The following is an 814-nucleotide window of genomic DNA, read 5'->3' as shown; positions in this document are numbered from 1 at the left end:
TATGACACCACTTGCAATGTTATAAGGAAATGAGGACTCATATTTATGAGTAACAGCAGCTTGAGTGAAAACATGTAGTGAATGAGAAGTCTATCATACTTGACATTCGTCATCAAACAGATGTATTTCTTTCTTTTTCCTTTTCTTATTAGCATTATTATCAGTGTCATCTTTTCACCTTTGCAGATTTATTGTGCACAGTGATGATAGCAATCCAACCCTGAGTTCAGTTGAAGAGTTCGGTGGACATTTACCCTCATTCAAGCCGCATTTACTTGTTGTTGGAGGTCTTCAGATGATGGACAACTTTCCCTTCCAGTCAGGTAAAATTGTGTTCAAGATGTGCAGGTAGAAGTTTTAATAGCATTATGTGCATGAAATCTGAATAAATAGATGTATAAAAAGTGAAATTAATTAAGAATTAAGTAATCAAAAACAAATTCTGACCATTACATAATTTTTAGAATGGGTATTACATTACGGTAATCTTTCATCTGGCAGGCCGTCGTCAGGAACGTCTTATGGCCGTTCGGGACCAGATGAGCTCCCTCCCCTTTGCGACCAGAATCCACTTTGAGATGGCTTCCTTCACCGACACTGAACTCTTGAATGATCTCATGGACTATGTTATTCCCTATTCCGATTCTCTGGGGATGAATGAACAGGTGAGGTTGTGTGAGCGTGTTTAGTAGTTTTAGGGGGTGAAGGTGATTTTTCATTGATTGGAATCGTTTTTCTTGTAAGTTTGCAGTTTTCTTCACAGTTTGATGTGGGTGATGAAGGTGGTGTATCTTTCTGTTCTGTGATATGTGTA

The 814-nt window shown here is 38.2% G+C and overlaps 1 protein-coding gene across 1 annotated transcript in view; it reads left to right on the top strand.

Annotated features, from left to right (window-relative positions):
* LOC119592696 (ADP-dependent glucokinase-like) overlaps positions 1 to 814 on the top strand; it is a 20,142-nt gene that overhangs the window by 15,304 nt on the left and 4,024 nt on the right. Inside the window, exons 5-6 of the mRNA XM_037941615.1 lie at positions 187 to 323; positions 502 to 665. Of these exons, the coding sequence (XP_037797543.1) occupies positions 187 to 323; positions 502 to 665 (301 nt within the window). The remainder of the gene's footprint in view (positions 1 to 186; positions 324 to 501; positions 666 to 814) is intronic.

Source organism: Penaeus monodon, chromosome 30 (assembly GCF_015228065.2).
Source record: "Penaeus monodon isolate SGIC_2016 chromosome 30, NSTDA_Pmon_1, whole genome shotgun sequence".
Taxonomy (NCBI): Eukaryota; Metazoa; Arthropoda; class Malacostraca; order Decapoda; family Penaeidae; genus Penaeus; species Penaeus monodon.
This window is presented reverse-complemented; position numbering and strand designations above follow the sequence as displayed.